The sequence below is a fragment of the Auxenochlorella protothecoides genome, assembly GCF_000733215.1.
Source record: "Auxenochlorella protothecoides strain 0710 unplaced genomic scaffold scaffold19, whole genome shotgun sequence".
NCBI lineage: Eukaryota > Viridiplantae > Chlorophyta > Trebouxiophyceae > Chlorellales > Chlorellaceae > Auxenochlorella > Auxenochlorella protothecoides.
Window position 1 is genome coordinate 51,572 of NW_011934300.1, and position 19,298 is coordinate 70,869.

Consider the following 19,298-nt stretch of genomic DNA (forward strand, 5'->3'; position numbering starts at 1 on the left):
CAGGTCATCTACCAGGTGGTGCCGGATGAGGCCTTCCAGAAGCTGAGCACCACCGGCTTCAAGGGCGCCATGGTGCACCTGGCCAGCCACGCGTTTGCCAACTTCTCCGTCCAGGCCGCACTGTCCTCTGTCCGCCGCCCCGCCCAGCTCAAGCGCATGTTCCAGGACCTGCGCCCGCACCTGGCACAGCTCCTGCGCGCGCGCCGCGGCGGCGTGGTGGCCGCCCTCCTCGCCGGCGCCCGGCGGCTGGGCACGCTGGAGGCCGACGCAGCCGCCGCGACCTGGGCCGCCGCCGGCGCACTGGGCGGCGAACACGCCGGGCCCGTCCCGGCCTTGCTCTCGCTGGACAGGCCCGTCCCCCTGGCGCGGCTGGGCCCCTCCGCAGGCACGCGCGGCAAGTCGGGGCTGTCGCCGCTGGGCACGGCGCTGCTGATCCAGCTGCTGCAGCTGCCTGTGGAGGCCAGCGGCCAGTGGGCCGACGCGCTTGCGGCACTGCCGCCAGCGCAGCTGAGGCTTGTCGCGGGGGACGCGGGGGGGTGTCGCGTGGTGGAGACCTACCTCCGCGCTGTGCAGAAGTCGGGCAAGAAGGTGAAGGCCATGCTGGCGGCGCTGAGGGGGGGGTGGGCCTTCGCCGCCCAGGGGGGGTCGGGCGCCAAGTTTGTCCAGACCTGTTTCGACCTGGCGGTGAGGCGAGGGGAGGAGAGGCGAGGGGGAGGTTGGGTTAAAACTGATGCAGAGGGGGGAGTCGGGTGTGGTGTATCGATTCCACATTGCTAGTGCAGTGAACAACATGATGAGGATTCGCAGCACTCCCAACACTGCCACAATGTACCTGACCATGCACTTGGCGCCACTGTGTCGCTTATCCCCCTCTTGACCATGGCTGGAAAAACTGACAGCACCATAGCACAACACAATACTCCAGGACATGGACGAGAAGCTGGCCATTGCCGAGGAGCTGCTCAAAGGGAGGCAGGCCCTGGTGTCCACGCATCATGGACCTCGGCTGCTTGCATCGTAAGTAGGGGTGGCGGGGTACGATTTGGCAAGAGAGTCCAGGGCAGGGACACCAAAATGCATGCACGAAGTTGGGGTAGCCACATTTGTCAAGGTGAGCCATGGATGTGTGCCATCCCATCAGCAGCAACCTGCCCCTACGTGCACCCGTGCACAGGTGCCACGTGGACACCCTGCGCAGAGGGAGGGAGGCATGGATGCAAAGGGTTGCCACCGCCAGCGTGGCACGGCAGCAGTTTGCAGACATATTTGCATGACACCCTGTATTGTAAGCACTGTGGAGCAGTCGCTGTACACTGGGTATTCAGAACCAGACGGGCTGGAGTAGTATGGTTTCACTCGCAGCATGCATAGCATTTCGAATGACCCCCGCATCTTGAATTCGGGAATGCAGCTTGCGGTGCGAGGCCTGCGATCGCTCGTTTGGACAATAGTGACTGCGTCTCAAAGGATGTAGATGACCGACCTCATGTGATAGTCTCCTTCATCGCGGTGATAATCGCTCCTGCACTCCTATCCTAGACCTATGCCTCGGCTGTCCTCGCCAAATCTCCTGGCCTAACCAGACGAGATCTGAGGGTATATAGACGCGCACGCGTGTCCGCAGGAGCTTCGATCGATACTTACTGCCATGGTGAACTCGTCTGCCGCCGATGCAGAGCTCAAGGCCCGGTTCCCATGCCGGGAACGCAGCATCGATGCCCTGGCTACGGCAGTGCAGACCGGGCAAGCGGGCGCCTGTACCCTGCTCCTGCATGGCCCCCCAAGCACCGGCAAGACCGCCATCGTCAGGTCAGTTGCTGCATACGGTTTCATGGCTGGAATAGCGGGGCCTTCGGAAGCATGCCAAGACCCCTGGGGGGACTACACCATGCGAGGACTGTGGGTTCTGTGCCATGCATAACGACGAAAATGCACCAGCGACCGGACTGTATGGTTCCCAACCCATCCCGCGCATTCTGCACGGCATGCCTGAGTTCCTGTTGGTAACCGAGTACCCATGGTTCCCGCCCCACAGGGCGTGCATGTCGGCATGGGGCATGCGCCACGCGTTCATCGACTGCGTGGCGTGCAGCACCCCCCGCCCCCTGCTCCAGTCGCTGCTGCACCAACTCAAGGGCGGCGCAAGAAAGCGCGGCACGGGCTACGCCCAGGACCAGGACTGCGACTCGCTGGCGGAGCTCCTGGTCCTCCTGCCGGCCCTGTTCCGGGGTCATGGCCGGGCACCCCCCCAGCGCGGTGCCTGGGTGGTGCTGGACAACGCGCAGCGACTGGCCGGCAGCGACCTGCTGACGGGGCTGACGCGCGCGGGGGCTGCCGCGGACGTCCCGCTGTCCGTCCTGCTCCTGGCCAGGCAGCCCTGGTCCAGCACGGCGTTCGCCACCTCCACGCAAGCCCTGGCGCCGCCGGCCACGCTGGAGTGGGCTGCCTACTCCAGCGACCAGATGATCCAGGTGGGCTGGATGAGGACTGGGGCTGGGTGCAGGTGGCATGGACAGGGGTTGGCATGTGGGAGCCAAGTCGAGACCCAATGTCGGGGCAAGGCAAGCCTCTTGTGCACCAGAGGGCGGCGATGTTTGACGGCGATGGGGTGGTGCTGTACTGCCCCGGCCCACGCCCTCTGCGCAACCCCCCAGCCTTGGTCGGCGGCGTCCTCACCGACCCCTACATCCAACAACCTGCCGACAGATCCTGGAGCACCGAAGACGCCCGACGCACCCCGCCGGCGCCGCCCCCTCCGGCGACGCGGCCACCTTCCGCGCCTTCCTCACCGCGTTCGTGCCCACCTACCGCCGCGCGACCACGGACCTGCTGGAGGTGGAGGCGGCGGTGGCGGCGCTGTACCCCGCATTCAGAGCGCCGCTGGATGCAGGGCGCGAGCTTCGGCCCGCGCAGCTCCACGCGCGCGTCAACCCCCTGGTCCAGCGCGTGGTCGCGGAGCGCAGCCACACTGCGGCGCCGGCGGCCAAGGAATTCGGGAGCGGCGTGCCCTGCATGGGGGCCGCGCATGATGCGACCCCAGGCTCGTCGAGTGGGGCGCCACCGGCACTGGCCTCCCAGCTGCCCTTCGTGTCCAAGTACCTCATCTTGGCGGCCTACGTGGCGTCGCGCAACAAGCCCACCGCCGACCGCGCCGTGTTCGACCCGGGGTTCAGGAAGAAGGCGCGGCGCGGCGCCCAGGCGCACGACCGCATGGTGAGGCTCATGTGCAGGAGTGCGAGACTTGGGGCCCGGGTGTGTGATCGACGGGGCGTGCATGAGCGCAGAGGATGGGACCATTGGGAGGCTTCGTGTGTGTACCACAGGGAGTAGGGACACTGTCAAGCAGAGAGGGCGACTGTGAGACCGCCGTGCTTGGAATCACAAACCCATGATCGAGCACCCGCGCCCGACCCACCCGCCCAGGTCGAGGCCGCAGAGGAGGCTTGGCTGCGGGGGCCGCACCCCTTCCCCCTGGAGCGCTGCCTGCACATATTCTACGCGTTGTACTCGAGCCACGAGGGGGAGGAGGTGGGGGAGGGCGGGGCCTGGCACGACCCCGGCGCGGAGGGAGGGGTCGAGGACTGGAGCGACGCCAATGTGACCCGGGACTGCTTGGGCCAAGGGCGACGCTCGCCTGGAAGCCAGCCGCGGGGCGGCGACTGCGGCGGGGTGGACCGAGCGGCGACCTACCCGCCCGAGGTGCTGCATGCCGACGTGCTGATGGCCCTGTCCAGCCTGGTCATGCTGCGCATGCTCAGCATGAGTGGCGGGGACCCGCTGGAGCCGGGCACGCTGTACCGATGCGGGGTGGAGGAGGGGGTGGTGCGGGCCATCGCCGCCAACCTCAAGGTGCAGCTCTCCGACTACCTGAAGCTGGCCTGAAAGTGGCTACAAGAGTTCAGGGCAACCTCCTTTTCCTACTGATCCCCTGGACGGCCACACATTGCCAGCTGCTACCCTGACAACTGTCAGCCCTGTACGTTCCTCACTCCCCGCATTCCTGAATTTACATGTGTGTACAACCAAAGCAGCAGGGCTGCATCCGCAAGAATTCTTCGATCGATCGGAGGACCAAGGTGGACAAAGAAGAGCCTGAGCTTGGAGGCATAGACCTCGCAACCATCACCTCAGCATATCAAAAAAATTGCCCAAACATAGTAAAAACCATACACCGCACAACAGACCAGACATGCACGTCGGGGAAGAACAATGGTTTCAAGGTTTGGGATCACTCCGGACCAGGGTCCAGCCGGTACTTGCTTCCCACCCCGGCCTCCTGAGCCATGGCCCTGAAAGACGAGGTGCCACGCGACATGAGGTGGGCCACAGTGTCATACTCTGCCACCTTGCCGTCCTCCATCACCAACACCTATTGGTTTGAGAGGGGGAGGAGAAGCACGCGATCAGGGACAGCGCGAGGCAGCATGCTGTGACGAAAGAAGTGGATGTGCCATAAAGAAGCTGTCCAGGGCACCAATCTCCAGTTCACCAGGTGCACCTCTGAATGAAAGTCAAAGGTCTGGTACAACCACCATCAGACAGAAACTTTCCCCCCATCCGAAAGGAAAAACACCAACTTATTCATGGTACAACAAACCTCATAGCCCACAGCCCACCTTGGTGGCATCCAGGATGGTGTTGATGCGGTGCGCGATGGTGAGCACGGTGCAGTGCCGGAATTCGCGGCGGATGGTCTGCTGGATGAGTGTGTCTGTCTCGGAGTCCACTGAGGCCGTCGCCTCGTCCGCCACCAGCACCTGAGGCTCGCGCAGCAAAGCGCGGGCCACACAGAAGAGCTGGCGCTGGCCGACGGAGAAATTGTCGCCGCCCTCGGCAACGCGTGCCGACAAGCCCTCGGGCAGTGCCGCCACAGGACCACGCATCGCCACATGGGTCAGGGCCTCCCACACCTCAGCATCGGTGTAGCGGTCGTACGGGTCCAGGTTGGCACGCACGCTGCCGCTGAACAGCACCGGGTCCTGGGGCGGTGAGATGGGGGAGGTGCGGGACGGGGTGAACAACTGCGCGGCAGGAGTCAAGCACGCAAAGAATCGTGCATTGCAGGTGACATGGGATATCAGCGATGCAGGTTACCAGAAAAGCTCCCCCCTGATCCATCTGGCAAACTCCAAGCCTCCCAACCAAGATTTAATGGTCCTAATCACTTCTCGACGAAAAGCACACCTGAGGGATGACAGCGATGCGGGAGCGGACATCATTCAGTCCCAGGGACAGAAGATCGATGCCGTCCAGCGCAATTGAGCCCTGGTACGGCTCCACCAGCCTGAAGAGGGAGACAATCAGGCTGGACTTGCCGCTGCCGGTGCGGCCGACAATGCCCACCTTCTCGCCGGGCGCCACAAAGAACGTCACACCTGGAAGGGAATATGCAGCGGGATGGTGAGGAGGGGCATCATCAGTGTCCAGCTCTGGGAGTGGATGCAGCAGTATGGAAGAGGAACGGGCCCCTCACACACTCATTGTGCAAGTGTGGGCTGTTACTGCCCACCAAAGGTGCTCACTACAACCGACACCTCTCACTACGACCGACACCTCTCACTCACCCTTGAGCACGGGGCCCAGCTCTGCGCGGTACCGCATCCACACATCGGTATACTGCAGCGCGCCCTTGTCCGGCCAGGCATCAGGGGCCCTGAGCGGAAGCGAGCATGGAGTGGGGTGAGACATGGCGATGCATGGCCTGCGATTGATTGCTGAATCCCATAGATCTTCCCCAACACCGACTGTGAGTCGTTTCAAGGACTCAGCAAGAGATTGAATCGCCATTCATCAACTGACACCCCCCTCTCCCTCCCCAGCTTGACATGCATGGCCCTGATGCCACTTCAATGATACTTTATCAACCCCAGCCCAGCCCTCCACCACGAAAACGCACTCTTTCCCAGGCAGGTAGGCAGGCGCCTCCTGGGGCAGGTCCCAGTACGCAAACAGGCGCTCCACAGAGTTAAACCTGCTCTCGAACTGGGCGGCGGTGGTGACCACCACCTTCAGGAACTGGGTGACGCTGAGCGCCTGGCTCAGCGTCAGCGCTGCAGGGGTGCAGGGACGGGGGAGGGGCTAGGATGCGGGAGCTGAGGAGTGGAAGTGAGAAGGAGCTTGGACATTGGGACAAGGAGTAGGGGCCTGTAGCCAGGAATCATTGTGAACACAGGAGCCCCGACGCGCCCATCAAACTGGGTGTGGAGCATCACGTCACCCTGAAAAGCTCACCCATGAGGGCCACATTGATGGAATTTCGGTTGACAATGGACAGAATGGCCACCAGGAACACAATGATGGCGCCCATGAAGTCCAAACGCAGACTGAGCCACTCGTTGGCCATGCTGAGGCACCAGTATGCCCTATGATTCGCATCCACCCGCCCCTGGCTGTCGGCTGCAAAGGCGTCGCTGAGACGGTAGGCCCGGATGGTGTCCACGCCAGACAGCGTCTCCGAGAAGTGGGCGTAGATGGGTGAGCGGGAGGTGGCGTCCTGCCTCTGAAATTCGATGTACGAGCGCCTGGGTGAGGGAATGGAGTGGCGGGTGTCAACGATGGTGGATCGCCAGGATGAAGATCAGGGATGTGGAATTTCTCACCTCGCCACTATTAATGACATTGGCTGCATGAAGTACACCAGACCTTTTCTCAGATGAGGTCATTCCTCCAGGGTAAACTCAAACTCTGTCATCAATCCAAACCTCTCTATGAATCTCCTCAAACCCTTTGAACAACCCCACCTGTAAAACTTCTGGATGAAGTAGTAGACAATGGTCAGGGGCGCTATGCCCACCAGGATCCAGGGCTGGATGACCGCGATGAAGATGATTGTTCCCAGCAGGTTCATCACACACGTTCCCAGCTGTGACAGGGACATGGACAGCATGAAGTCCATGTCTCCCGTATCCTGCGCAGCGCAGAATATGGACAGGAGGTGGGCATGAGGGAGGAAGGCGGAGATGTCTGAGGGAAGCTTGAACTCGGCATCAATGCTCACTGGTAGGTAGGCCTTGGACATTGCAGGGTGAATTGCATACTGTGTGGAGGTGCGCCATGTGGCAACCCCATGCGACAATTCCTCATCGGTGCACCTCGGGCATTGCCCTCGCGATGCCGACGACCTCCCAGCCCCGCTCACCTTGGAAAACCGATTCAGGATGCGGCCAATGGGGGTGGTGTCGAAGAATGTGACGGGGGACCTGTCCAGTGACAACAGACTCCGCTCATGGATGAGTCGGGAGGCGGTCAGGGAGCTAGCCAGGTTGGCAATAGTGCGCAGGGTGACCAGGATGACGTAAGCAAAGGCGAAGCCCAGGTAGCCGCCAATGTAGCTGATGCGGCTGAAGTCGGAGGGAATGCCTGCAACAAGGGGAATGAGGGGTTGGGATGAAACTCTGTATTATCGCAAGGAGGGTGAGGAGTTTGCCTTGGCCATGCGATTGAGGACGAGTGGGGTGGAACTGGGGGTCAATATGGTACCTTGTTCATGTTTGCCTGGCCATACCGGGACACGAAAGAGCAGCCCCCACCCCCTGCCAGCAAGGACAAAGCAGCAGCAGGCATTGCTTTGGCATGACTCCAATCACCAGTGCCTGTCACAACTCACCCGACCACACATCCACGCCCCACCAAACCCCTCACCAGCTTGCACTTGGACCGCATTCAGGGTTTCAGCGGTGCTCCACTTGCTCAGCCACCAGTTGGTCAGCACGCTCGTGGTCTCCTCCCCGCTCCAAAACACCAGCAGGGCCAGGGCCGCCCAGCGCCCATAGCAGGTGATGTAGCGCCAGTAGACGCTCCACGCCACCTGCCCCTCTTCCTTGTCCTCCACCACCATCAGCGCGCCAGGCATGGGGGCCTGCGCGCATTTTGGGAGAGGGTGAAGAAATGTCATGAGCGATCGCGGACCAGGGTGACGAAGGGAACAGAGCAGGGAATGGGGAGGGTCTGAGGGGCGTTGGGATTATTCTGAGTAGGATGCGCCGCGGCAAACAGACAGACTCTCGCCAGGGCAGCAGCATGTACGGCAACGTCATCCTTGCGCCCATACCAAAACCCGCTCCAGGCCCTGACCGGCAGGCAGCTCACGCCCCCCTACGTCCGTCCCACCCAGCAACCATCACCTTGACGTCGTGCTTCTTTGTGGCAGAGGAGCTGGAGCCCTTGGAGGGCCGGACCAGCATGCTGCCGGTGACGGCAGGCTTCGTGGCCTGGCCATGCGGAGGGCCGTCGATAGCGTCCTCCGGCGTCCCCTCCACCTCCTCCAACACCTCCTGCAGCGCCACCTCACCGCGAGAGACAGCGCGCATCACAAGCTCCCCACTTCCCTTCTTGGCAAAGGGGGCGGGCTCGGGGGCCTCCTCATCAGCCCCCGCCTCAGCAGCGTGCTCCCGCACCAGCCCAGCAAAAGTGGGGTGCGCCATGCAGGTCTCGTAGGTGCCCTGCACCACCACCTGGCCCTCGTCCACCACAATGATCTGGTCGGCATGGTGGCAGTACTGCAGCTGGTTGGTCACCAGCAGCCGCGTCTTGCCCTGTATAGTGTGCGGTGTGGGTGCGTGCGTGTGAGTGGGTGGGGGGTGGGGGGTGGGGGGGTTGATTGAGTATTGGCATTGAGATTTGCGATGCAACCTGAAGATCTTCCACAAGGGAGGAGCAGCCGAGGCATGCAGCCCAGGCGTCGCAGGGTCCTGCATGCCAGATAGCTTTTCGGTATCCCCGAGCACAAGCGTCGAGATTCTGCTCAAGGCAAGGCCACGAGGGAGGGGCAAGTCCCAGGACAAAGCGGTGACCATCCCAAAAGCTACACCGCACACCTTGAGGGCTCCCGTGATAAGGTTCTCAAAGATGTGGCGGCCCACATGGACGTCCACCGCCGACAGGGGGTCATCCATGATGTAGACATCAGCGTCCTGGGGTGACAAAGGGCGGGAAGAGGTCAGGTGAAGGGCAACCTCACGGGAGTGAACCAGGGTTGAAGTCTTTGAGACAGCAGGCGGATCATGCCGGGGGTGCGGATTGGCCTCGCACATAATCCCCACCCTGCCCTCACCTGATACATGGCCCTTGCCAGCGAGACACGCTGCTTCTGCCCGCCTGAAAGATTGATCCCCTTCTCCCCGATCTCCGTGTCTGCGCCTCCTGGCAGCGTCTCCAGGTCTTGGGACAGGCAGCATGCCTGATTGCGATAGAGTGGAGTGGCAAGGAGGTTGGTGTCAAGTCCTGTGCCAGGCTGCAACAGGCTAGTCAAAATCATTCTCAGCGGAGGGCACGCTACTGACCTGATCAAGAACATAGCATGCTATGCAGAGAAACGATGATAAAAACTAAAGCCCCATTTTCACCTCCATTCCATCCCCATCATCCGCCTTGGATGGCCGGCAGCCAACCTCCCCCAGCACAAGCATGCCTCCGTCCAGAATGTCAACCTCACCTCCACGGTAGCATTCCACTTGGCCTCGTCCCACTCCTTTCCAAAAGACACATTCTCCTTGACAGAGGCGTTAATGATCCAGGCCTGCTGCGCAACATATGCCATCGAGCCACCCACCTATTAGGTAGTGGGGGGTGTTGGTTTGACAGACCAGCCCTGAGCATCTAATATAAACTCGTGACATTGCACACTCCTAAGGAACAACTTTTGTGTGAGCTGAAATGCCAGAGGCTGACATCACCCCTCACCAGACCCATCACGCCCATCACCATCCTCACCCTGACATGCCCTGTCTCCTTGTCCATCTCCCCAAGGATGGCCTGCACCAGGGACGACTTGCCCATGCCCACGCGTCCAACGCAGCAGACCAACTCCCCAGGCTTGATCTGAATTGGGTTGGTGGCATAAAGGGTAAAAAGGTTAAACAGCCATTGGCACAAACATGCCAAGGCTGGCTGATATTCTACCCACAGGCTCTCAACGTATGTAATCATTGGAAATTGATAAGAACAGCTAACCTTCCTCCTCCCCAGATTCCCCTGCATGGCTTCCATCCTCACGATTGTCCCCCTCCCCCCCCTATCCCCCAGCCACAGCACCCAGGTACCTGGAGGGAGATGTTCCGCAGCCAGAACAGAGCGTCCTTCTGGCCCCTGTTGGCTGCCTCTTCCCCCTCGGCCGGCTTGGCAGGGACCAGGATGCCATCCACAACCAGGTCGGTGGCGGGCAGAGGCTGGCCTTTGGTCACCACGGGCGTGGCTGCCCCCGAGTCGGGGGCGGAGGATTCGCTGCTAGCGCCCAACCCGCCGTCAGCGGATTGTGCAGACTCCTTGGCCAAGCCATTGGCGCCCTTTACTGGTGCATTGCCCTTCCCGTTCTTGTCCTTCCTCCCCTTCTTCTTCTTCTTGCCCTGCTCGATCTCAACGCGAGGCGGAGGCTCCGCCCAGAAGAAGGACGCGTCTTCCACCTCGATGCCGGGGCGATCCAACTCCTCCACATGCTCGATGCGGTCCTCGGACATGAAGAAGACGGTGAGCCGCCGAATGGACACGAATGCGTTGGCCAGCTGGACCAGCGCAAACGGCAAGAAGATGAGGGGGAAGCGCATGAGCCCGAACCTGTTTTGGAGGGAGTAATGAAGGGGGGTTGGTGATTGAGAGAAGTCTTGGGGACCTGAGCGCTGTTCATATTCAGTGATTGACCTAGGAGCCATGCAAAGCAGGGTCAACAGCAACAGCATCTCCACGGCAATAATATACCCTTGCCATCCCCATGCCCTTACAGTGCAATGCTGGTAAAGATGGCCGCGGGCGTGAAGCCGTCGGGCGATGTGGCGCCATACGCAGAGAAGCAGGCGACCATGGCAAGGGCGGGGGCGGAGAAGAGCAGACACTGCATGGCCGCGCGGTAGGGGATGGCCTTGCGCAGCTGCCAAAGCTCGTCCTTCCTCACCTCCATGATCTACGCAAATGTCAGGGGTAGAACCGGGAAGGGACAGGGGTGAAGGGCTGGAGAGACATAGGGGAACATGGCCAAGGCGAGGAAACGCTTATTCAGACACCCATGCCTGACAGCAAGTCATTACATATGCCAGCAGGGCATGCAAAACCCCTAATTCACCCCAGCCCATCTCACCGCAGCCTCCTGAGCCGCCTCCCAGGCATACATCTTGAGCACCCTGATGCCGACGAGCAGCTGATTCATCAGCTTCACTCTCTGAAGAGGGGATGGGGGTGGGAAGGAGGACGTGAGTTGCTGAGCAAGCAGAGCATGCACACGGGGAGGTGCAATTGGGGGGCATGCAATGCAGACCCTGGTGGCCATGCTCACACCGACAGAGTGAATCCCCTCAGCTTGACTTGCCCATTCCGAGATGACCTCCCGGGAGCACAGGGTAGTCTGGCCACATCCCAAGGCCTGAGGCTCAATGCTCCTGACTGGCCTTGTACCCATGGCCAGCATGAACAACAATCTGGTGTCCCCCCCACACACACAACAATTCAGCTGACCTTGTCAGTGTACTTGAGCATCTCGCGGCGGTAGGCAGACAGCTTGGCCACAAAGATGCCAGTGAGCGGGGTGGAAACCAGGAGGATGGCAAGACCGATGAAGGTGGTCCAGCTGATCTGGAACCAGAGCAGGACCAGGGCCGCAATGATGGTGGCGGGGCCCGTGACCAGCTGCTGGACGTAGGGGTAGAAGAACATCTGCAGCTGGTTCACATCAGCCGACATCAGATTGACGATGCGCCCAGTGTCAGACTGCTGGCGGGCTCTGCAATAATCGTGCAGGAGGTGAAGATGGGGGTTTGGCAAGGGGGGTGGATATGAAAGGAGGAGTAGGATGCTGAAGGGTGACGGGCGACGGTGATGATCTGCTTTTGCCATGCATATCTTGCCCTTTGAAGGGCCTGCACTGTCGATTTTGAGCCAGCGCACATTACTCTGACAATTCCATCAAGCAACAGCCATCAGCACTTCCCTTCACGGGGTTCCGAGCTCACACATCCCTCCAACCATCAAGTCCCTCCCCATCGATTTTGTCACACCCTCAATCCATAAGCAAGCACCTGTTGCTCAGGCGCAGGGCCTTGGCGTAGATGGCAGCATTCAGCTCCGCGCGGATGATGACCTGGGTGCCGATACTGACTCGATTGGCCATGCCATTGATGAGCGTGCCGACGACAGGCGCCAGGAACATGCCCATGGCGTACAGGTATGCCTGCTTCAGGCCCTCTGCATCCTGCAGCGCCTCGGGGGTCTGCAGGAAGCGCACGATCTTGTTCAGCAGCAGCGGGCCAGCGAATGTGGTAGCAGAATAGAGCAGCTGGATGCTGAGCGCGACGCTGACCCGCACCCAGTGCAGGCGGATGAAGTTGGTGAGCATGAAGGCCGTGCTGCGCCCCAGCCGTGAGTCCTCGAGCCGGCGCTGACCCTTGGGCCCGCCGTCTCGTGCCTCGCGGACCAGCCGATTCCAGCCGGCGGTGTAGGGCGGGAAGACGGCCGCCGTGGTGAGCTCCTCGGGGATGACGAACAGGTCCTCGAACTGGAGGGGGCGCCGCCAGCCCTGTGCAATAGGAGCAATATGGCCACAGGTCAGGGAGGGGGTCCAGGCGGAAGCTGCTTGCACTCCACCCCACACATGGCCCCGAACCCTCCCCACATGCACGCCCATGCGAGAGGCGCACCAGCAAGAGGAGGGGTGTGAACCATGAGAACAGCAGATAGCTCAGCGGATTCTTGCGCAGTGGGACAGGCACTCGGGGTGGGGGAGGGGGGCCCCCGTCATGAACCGCAGCCTCCTTGTCCACCGCCGCATCGTTGCCATCAGACTTCCGCTTGTGGAACCAAGATTTTATTCCCATGGTATGATGATTCTGTTAATTGCCCGTGTCGCCCTGGTCTAGAGGAAGATGTGTCCCCGAGTGACGTGCGGGGGGGTGTCTCTGGGTGACGAACTACTTCGCCGATACATGCTCGTGGTGTGGGATCGGCAGACACATCCCCGCCAATTGTAAATGTGTGATATTAAAATGTCTAAATGGAGCCAAGAAGGAATAGCCATTTTCTGGAATCATCGTTCATCATTGTCCACACACCTGTGGCCGGGGGGGGGCTGGAGGGGCACCCGGGAAAGCACGGAATACCCTTTACCCCTCCTACCGGGCTTGCGCCGGTTGCTAGCAGCTTATTCCCGCGGACGGGATATCGCTGGCGCAGTTGGTTGCCTCTAATGGCGAACCGAGGGGGTGGGGGGTGGGAGGAAAGGAAGGGAAAGCATGGGGTCCACCTAAAGTTGCGGGACGAAGTGCATTCACAAAAAAGCGCTTGAGCAACATCAGGATGTTGACCGCCCCGTTGACTTCGCGGTTGACAACGTTGACCTTGCAGGCCTTGTTGACGCACCGCTTCGTGTCCCACAGTTCCGTCCACGACACCCCGCATCACTCCTACTGTACCAAACCCCCTCCTAAAACCCCCCCTTTTCCCGCAGGTGCCCGACCCACAAGACAGCTAGCACCGAGGTGCTGCTGTCGCGGGCGGTGTGGATCGTCCCAAACCTGCGACGGGGCCTGGTCTGGCACATGCACGAGAAGCCGTTTCGGAAGGTGCGCCACCAGGCCTACGTCGGCAGGGAGCGGGCCATCACCCAGCTGGCAGAGCAGTTCCGCGCCCCCCCGGGCATGACTACCATTGTCGGCGTGGGCAACTGGTCGGCCCAGGACCGGGGGGGTACCATGCGGGGGACTCCGCCTGGGCCCTGGATACGCTTCTTGCGGCGCCTGCGGCGGGTGTGCAGGGTGGTGGTGGTCGACGAACACAGGACTTCCAAACTGTGCTGCGCCTGTCACACCACCCTGCACGCCCACCAGTACATGCGGGTGCACAACGGCGAGGAGAAGCTGGTGAACGTGTGGGACACGAAGCGGTGCGCCAACAGGGCCTGCAAGGTCAACGTTGTCAACCGCGAAGTCAACGGGGCGGTCAACATCCTGATGTTGCTCAAGCGCTTTTTTGTGAATGCACTTCGTCCCGCAACTTTAGGTGGACCCCATGCTTTCCCTTCCTTTCCTCCCACCCCCCACCCCCTCGGTTCGCCATTAGAGGCAACCAACTGCGCCAGCGATATCCCGTCCGCGGGAATAAGCTGCTAGCAACCGGCGCAAGCCCGGTAGGAGGGGTAAAGGGTATTCCGTGCTTTCCCGGGTGCCCCTCCAGCCCCCCCCCGGCCACAGGTGTGTGGACAATGATGAACGATGATTCCAGAAAATGGCTATTCCTTCTTGGCTCCATTTAGACATTTTAATATCACACATTTACAATTGGCGGGGATGTGTCTGCCGATCCCACACCACGAGCATGTATCGGCGAAGTAGTTCGTCACCCAGAGACACCCCCCCGCACGTCACTCGGGGACACATCTTCCTCTAGACCAGGGCGACACGGGCAATTAACAGAATCATCATACCATGGGAATAAAATCTTGGTTCCACAAGCGGAAGTCTGATGGCAACGATGCGGCGGTGGACAAGGAGGCTGCGGTTCATGACGGGGGCCCCCCTCCCCCACCCCGAGTGCCTGTCCCACTGCGCAAGAATCCGCTGAGCTATCTGCTGTTCTCATGGTTCACACCCCTCCTCTTGCTGGTGCGCCTCTCGCATGGGCGTGCATGTGGGGAGGGTTCGGGGCCATGTGTGGGGTGGAGTGCAAGCAGCTTCCGCCTGGACCCCCTCCCTGACCTGTGGCCATATTGCTCCTATTGCACCAGGGTGGTGTGACAGGCGCAGCACAGTTTGGAAGTCCTGTGTTCGTCGACCACCACCACCCTGCACACCCGCCGCAGGCGCCGCAAGAAGCGTATCCAGGGCCCAGGCGGAGTCCCCCGCATGGTGCCCCCCCGGTCCTGGGCCGACCAGTTGCCCACGCCGACAATGGTAGTCATGCCCGGGGGGGCGCGGAACTGCTCTGCCAGCTGGGTGATGGCCCGCTCCCTGCCGACGTAGGCCTGGTGGCGCACCTTCCGAAACGGATTCTCGTGCATGTGCCAGGCCAGGCCCCGTCGCAGGTTTGGGACGATCCTTACGACCCGCGACAGCAGCACCTCGGTGCTAGCTGTCTTGTGGGTTGGGCACCTGCGGGAAGAGGGGGAGTTTGAGGAGGGGGTTTGGTACAGTAGGAGTGATGCGGTGTGTCGTGGACGGAACTGTGCGACACGAAGCGGTGCACCAACAGGGCCTGCAAGGTCAACGTTGTCAACCGCGACGTCAACGGGGCGGTCAACATCCTGATGTAGCTCAAGTGTTTTTTTGAGAATGCACTTCGTCCCACAGCATTTGGTGGACCCCCTGCTTCGTCTTCTCCCACCCTCCCACCCCCCCACCCCCTCTGGTTCGCCGATCGAGGCAACCAACTGCGCCAGCGATATCCCGTCCGCGGGAAGCAGCTGTGCAACCGGCGCAAGCCCGGTAGGGATCTAATTGCCTAAGCAAAACAGATCCCTGGTGTAGATATGTGTAGATATGTGAATGTGAGAGTGGGGGGCGCGACACAGAACAATACCGCCAGCACCTTGCCTGAGGACACAGCACGGTCCTTGTCACCCGCCGTTGCAAGTACTAGAAGGATGGTATACCTGCCTTGAGCCTGAGGATGGCTGCCTCCTAGGCCGTCGCGGCTGTTCCCGAGTATGCCATGGAGCAGACCAAGGGCTTGATCCTGGCAATAAGCTCCTCTGTGTTCATCGGTTCCAGTTTCATCGTGAAAAAGAAGGGACTGCGTCGTGCTGGGGCCTCGGGCCTCCGGGCAGGTGTGTGACGGGGCCAGAGTGATCTCGACAGCAGCCTCAGACGCCCGCACTGCCCCACCCTCCACCATCGCGGTGCGACGACCGGTACGCCCTCCTACAACAGGGAGTGGGGGTTACTCCTACCTCTACGAACCGCTATGGTGGGCCGGATTCCTGAGTATGGTGGTTGGGGAGCTGGCCAACTTTGCAGCATATGCCTTTGCCCCAGCCATCCTCGTCACCCCTCTGGGAGCGCTGAGCATCCTCGTCAGGTGTGTGGGGGGATTCGGGGGCTTGCTCGTGGACGGGCAGGCCGCAGGGGAAGGTGCTGGGTGCTGGGGACCTGGGCGGCAGGCACAGCTTTTCCAAGGCCAGGGTCTAGCGAGCTGGGTGCCAGTCCCCTGCAGGAGTGGAGTCATGTTGCACGCTGAAGCAACGACAGTGGCACCCTGCTGACGCCCCTGCCCAACCCCACCCTCAACACATCCCCCCTAACAGCGCCGTCCTGGCACATTTTCTGCTGAACGAGCGACTGAACGGGTTTGGGGTGATGGGCTGCATACTCTGCGTCACAGGATCTCTGGCCATCATCCTGCATGCCCCCGAGGAGCAGGTCTTTGAGTCCATTCCTCAGGTCTGGGCGCTCGTGGTCCAGCCAGGTAGGGTATGTTGTTTTGAGGGGGGTGGGGGGGGACATAGTAGGGGGGTTGGAGGGGGAGGGGAGGGGGTTATGAGAGTATGGGATGGTGAGTCCAAAATTGGGATCCTGACCAGCCCCACCCCCCCTTCCCAAATCCCGCCACCCACCCACACCCATGCCAACCTCCTCCCAGGCTTCCTGCTGTATGCCGCGAGTGCGGTGGCGGCGACTCTGCTCCTCATCTTCCGCGTGCCGCCCGACGTGGCTGCCAGCAACCCGCTGGTCCCCATCGCCATCTGCTCCGCGGTGGGCAGCCTGTCGGTGATGGCCTGCAAGGCGCTGGGCCTGGCGGTGCGCCTGACCCTGGCCGGCTCCAGCCAGCTGGGCCACCCCGCCACCTGGGCCTTTGCCGCCACGGTGGTGGTCGCGGTGCTGACGCAGATGGCGTACCTGAACCGCGCGCTGGACCTGCACAGCACCGCCCTGGTCACGCCGCTGTACTACGCGGGCTTCACCTCGCTCACCCTCCTCGCCTCCGCCGTGCTCTTCGGCCAGGCGGCGGGCGGCGTGGCCGCCGCCAGCCAGGCCTCGGGCTTCCTCACCATCCTGTGCGGGACGACGCTGCTGCACGCCACGCGCGACGCCGACCTGGCCGCGCTGGCGCCGCTGCTGGGCCTGGCCCGCCGCGCGGGCGAGGACCAGCCCGCCGTGGAGCTGGCCAAGGACGCGCGGGTGTGAGGCGGGGGGCGGGGCCAGGGGCCGAGGTGACGGCGGCAGCGCCCTCGGCTGGCACGCGAGGGGTCCCCATGTCACCCCACCCCACCCCGCCCGCCGGCGGCATACCTTCCAGGCGACTGCCTCGCGATCTACCACCCCACGATGCACTGGGCAGGGCCACGCCCGAGTTGGCTTGCAAAGCCTGCTCCACTCCACCTCCCAGAATCCATTGCCCACACTCCCATCCAACTCCTTCTCCCCCTTGTTATCACCATTGAAGCGCCTTGCCGCATCCTCTATCAGCCCCTTCCTCGCGGCCCTGTCAACAGAGGGATTCTCACAATAGTGTACAGGAAGAAATTCGGTGTCTGGAGAAAGACCGCGGGCTGCAGCCCTGGTCCAGAGGATGTGAAAGGGCCGCAGACCACCGCCCTCATCAAGCCCTCTGACGACGCGTGGCCGGGCCCGAGCCCGACACCGCCGCCCAGCCTGCATCCCGCTCTGCGAGGTAGTCGGGTGTGAGACTTGAGAGGTTGAGGGCCTGCCCAATGGGCCCGGCGTCTGCTTTTTTAAGCGGCAGGAGTAGGCATGACTGCGAATCAGGGCGACAGAGGGCAGCACCTCACCAGCGACAACCTGAGCCCCCCACCCACCATGCGCGGCGATGGCGGCCCGCAGGCTGCCACTGCCGTGCGAGAGATAGTACAGCGCGGTGAAGCGATCCACGCGCAGACTGCGCTCCAGCATGCCCACCAGCTTCTCGCTGGCCCCCGCGCGCGGCGCGGGGGCGCCGGCGGGGCGTGCGGAACGCGCGTCCGGCGCGAAGGCCACGACAAGCGGCGGCCAACGTGCTGGCAGCGCACGAAGGCGGCGGTACAGCCTCGTACCGCCGCCACGTCCTCCACTGCAGGGGTTGCGGGGGTTGTGTGTGTGGGGGGGGTTGGGGGGGGGGGGTAATTGCGGGTGCTGAGAGGTATGGCATCAAAGCTAGGGCACTCTGTTTTCCAGCCATCATGAATCCATGCCAGGCAAGGGAAGATGTTGATATCAGGAGCCGCTTGCCAGGCAGCTCCTCAAAACCCTTCCCGCTCGCTAAGAAAGCTTTCTCCCCCCCCACAAACAATATACCTGGGATGAAGAGGTGAGTACGGCACGCAGCACCTGCATCATCCATCAGGTTGTTGCAGCGCCGCAGCACGGCGGCCTCGCAGTCGTAGCGCAGCGCCACGGAGGCCAGGGTCTCGTGGGGGCCCAGCTCGTGGCGCCAGGCGAAGTGGCGGGCGCGGGCGGCAAGGTAGAGCGGCGCGCAGCGGGGGGCCTCCGACACGGACTCGATGCCCCAACGCTGGTGGAACCTGGCCTTGCTCAGGGAGTCCGCGGCCGCCTTCAGCCGGCGCTGGGTGGCCTGGGGGAGTGGGAGGGGGGGGGGGGCATGTCATCGCCCCAGAGCATTGTGTGTGGTGTTGGAATGAGGACCACAGGAGGCTGCAGCGCACCCTCCACCACTGCCGGCGCTGCAGCCAAGTGGGCGCAGACATGGCACGAGATGCTCGCGCGCACGCCGCACAGGACCCCCCAGAGAGGCCCGGCTCTTCTCACCCTGACGTTCAGCAGGTCGGTGTCGGACAGGTTGTGTAGGATGGAGCCTACCAGAGGATCAGGCAGGCCGTCCAGACTCTCCCGCATTATGCGGGCGAGAGCCCCTGACTCGAGTCAAGGGGTCTGACGGGACCTCTGCTAGTCAATCCTAGAATTGACTCAACAACAGACTGATGTCAGGACCGGGGCAGGGGTCCCGGAGATATCTGTGGCTTGAGCCAAGCTCCGACAGCAATTCATGAGCCCTTCACAGGACCCTCATGCAGTGGTCCAGATTATCCATCAGAGAGTTCGTGAATGGCTCTTACTCCACATGCGATGTGACCTGGCGGTATGCAGGCGATGTTTGCGATTGCGAGCATGTCGGGAGTCCTCCGCCATTGCCGGAGCGCGCGATTTTCAGGTCGAGCAGGGGTGTGTGATCTCAGATCTTCATCGCCTTTAAAAACAGGCATACATAGGAGACAGTGATGCTTCAGTCATGAGGATGTTGCATGGCGTGTATTGGCTGCCAGCATATCCATTGGCGCACTGTATGCCCTCCCACTGACGCCCATGTCGCCGTCTTACAATCGGCTCTTCTCACTCCTGTCGTCACTTGCTTGGATAGAATACATGTATAAT

The 19,298-nt window shown here is 61.9% G+C and overlaps 5 protein-coding genes across 5 annotated transcripts in view; 3 read left to right on the forward strand and 2 right to left on the reverse strand.

The window, feature by feature from the left end:
• The window catches only part of F751_2030 (Pumilio-like protein 23), a gene marked incomplete at both ends in the record, with an annotated part of 4,003 nt that extends 2,729 nt beyond the window's left edge, over nt 1-1,274 (forward strand). Inside the window, 3 exons of the mRNA XM_011401598.1 lie at nt 16-684; nt 926-1,017; nt 1,175-1,274. Of these exons, the coding sequence (XP_011399900.1) occupies nt 16-684; nt 926-1,017; nt 1,175-1,274 (861 nt within the window). The remainder of the gene's footprint in view (nt 1-15; nt 685-925; nt 1,018-1,174) is intronic.
• Nucleotides 1,275-1,648: 374 nt separating this feature from the next.
• On the forward strand, nt 1,649-3,882 carry F751_2031 (Origin recognition complex subunit 5; the record flags this gene model as incomplete). The annotated part of the gene is made up of 4 exons (XM_011401599.1): nt 1,649-1,809; nt 2,036-2,471; nt 2,707-3,213; nt 3,424-3,882. The coding sequence occupies 4 exons, from the start codon at nt 1,649-1,651 to the stop codon at nt 3,880-3,882; spliced, it is 1,563 nt and encodes a 520-aa protein (XP_011399901.1).
• Nucleotides 3,883-4,228: 346 nt separating this feature from the next.
• F751_2032 (ABC transporter C family member 5) lies at nt 4,229-12,797 on the reverse strand (the record flags this gene model as incomplete). The annotated part of the gene is made up of 20 exons (XM_011401600.1): nt 4,229-4,369; nt 4,617-4,979; nt 5,185-5,375; nt 5,565-5,653; nt 5,897-6,050; nt 6,232-6,521; nt 6,741-6,907; nt 7,139-7,359; nt 7,642-7,858; nt 8,124-8,534; nt 8,817-8,912; nt 9,053-9,178; nt 9,434-9,550; nt 9,712-9,819; nt 10,041-10,551; nt 10,716-10,894; nt 11,069-11,149; nt 11,443-11,707; nt 12,003-12,499; nt 12,621-12,797. 20 exons carry the CDS (start codon nt 12,795-12,797, stop codon nt 4,229-4,231), a joined length of 4,401 nt encoding a protein of 1,466 aa, XP_011399902.1.
• Nucleotides 12,798-13,165: 368 nt separating this feature from the next.
• Nucleotides 13,166-17,096, forward strand: F751_2033 (Magnesium transporter NIPA2; the record flags this gene model as incomplete). Its single annotated transcript, XM_011401601.1, has 5 exons — nt 13,166-13,188; nt 13,427-13,977; nt 15,843-15,990; nt 16,217-16,377; nt 16,552-17,096. 5 exons carry the CDS (start codon nt 13,166-13,168, stop codon nt 17,094-17,096), a joined length of 1,428 nt encoding a protein of 475 aa, XP_011399903.1.
• A 415-nt stretch (nt 17,097-17,511) lies between these two features.
• F751_2034 (hypothetical protein) lies at nt 17,512-18,761 on the reverse strand (the record flags this gene model as incomplete). The annotated part of the gene is made up of 4 exons (XM_011401602.1): nt 17,512-17,667; nt 17,963-17,979; nt 18,237-18,480; nt 18,675-18,761. 4 exons carry the CDS (start codon nt 18,759-18,761, stop codon nt 17,512-17,514), a joined length of 504 nt encoding a protein of 167 aa, XP_011399904.1.
• Nucleotides 18,762-19,298: the final 537 nt, after the last annotated feature.